Raw genomic sequence first — 1,182 nt, 5'->3', positions numbered from 1 at the left:
CCGTCCAGGAGAGCGCTACAGGCATTAAACTGGAAGGAGTGGCGTGCTTCGTGCTCCGACTCTGGAAAAGGCCTGTTGATGTATTTAGACAGAGGGACTCTGAGCAGGATGTCCTGGACCTGATCAGGGGAGACCTTTCCTGGGTCGACTCCAACAAGAAGCTTGTGGACCGAAGCTGCAGCATCTGCCACCCAGTGCATCCCCAGATGGGCAGGGAAGCGCTTAAAACCCATGTCCTGCTCCTCTAGGAGGAACACATGACCATCATCACTGGTCAGTTGTAAAGCTTGTGGGACATAATCTTCATAAAATGCATTAAAGCCCGCCACTCCTGCTACAGCATCCAAGACCAGAGGACTGGCCTCTAGGCCTCGGGAGGCCAGCAGAGCAGCTTCCAGCCCCAAACGGGAAGCGTTGCCAATATGAAGGGGTTTGGACTGAGTGGCAGCGTTCGCCATCGGAGCTCCAGCTAGAGAAGCAGCTATAGCCAGGGCATGACTGCACTGAGACGGATCCAAGGACAAGAGGCGAGCACAAGCTGCTGCACTTCCCATAGGACCCACCACCGTGGGGGGGTGGAACCTGACCAAACAAACACAGAGACACTTCAATATATTTACTACATACACATCACAATATTGTTCTAAACTGGCATGATATGAATGAAAAACTAGTTTTAAGGTAGGTTAGATAAAAGTTTTCAGGTTTTTGTAGTATAACTCTGTGCAACTAATTCCCTAAAAAAAGATTTTCAGGTTTTTGTAGAATGACTACAAAACTAAAATTCCTCAAAAACATTTTACTCAGTTATTAAAGTGCAATGCAGAAATCTGCAGTTTCTACTGGACATTAAAAAGACTGATCAAAAGACTCATGTTACAAATAATCCATCCATGGTTCAACTACATTTAGACTGAAATATAATGCTCCTCTTCTCCAAGACACTGACCTCTTGGGGATGTTGTGCGCCTCATTAGAGAATCTCAGTAGACGACCCTGGATCTCGATGCCGACATTGAAGGCCAGTAAGAAGTCCAGGCCACTTGGTTTACTGTTAGCTGGCATCATGTCACTGAGAGCTAACACGGCAGGAAGGACGGCTCCTGAAGGATGAGTGGCTGGGTGCCACGTATCATCAAAGTCCATGGAATGTGTCTGCAGCAAAATAACAGATTTGAGTTG

General features: G+C 47.2%; 1 protein-coding gene across 1 annotated transcript in view; it reads right to left on the bottom strand.

Moving 5' to 3' along the window:
- Positions 1-2: 2 nt before the first annotated feature.
- LOC119408268 (cis-aconitate decarboxylase) overlaps positions 3-1,182 on the bottom strand; it is a gene marked incomplete at both ends in the record, with an annotated part of 2,394 nt that continues 1,214 nt past the window's right edge. The window contains 2 exon segments of the mRNA XM_037675071.1: positions 3-582; positions 950-1,155. Of these exon segments, the coding sequence (XP_037530999.1) occupies positions 3-582; positions 950-1,155 (786 nt within the window).

This window comes from Nematolebias whitei, chromosome 4 (assembly GCF_014905685.2).
Source record: "Nematolebias whitei isolate Nwh7 chromosome 4, NemWhi1, whole genome shotgun sequence".
Classification (NCBI taxonomy): Eukaryota; Metazoa; Chordata; class Actinopteri; order Cyprinodontiformes; family Rivulidae; genus Nematolebias; species Nematolebias whitei.
This window is presented reverse-complemented; position numbering and strand designations above follow the sequence as displayed.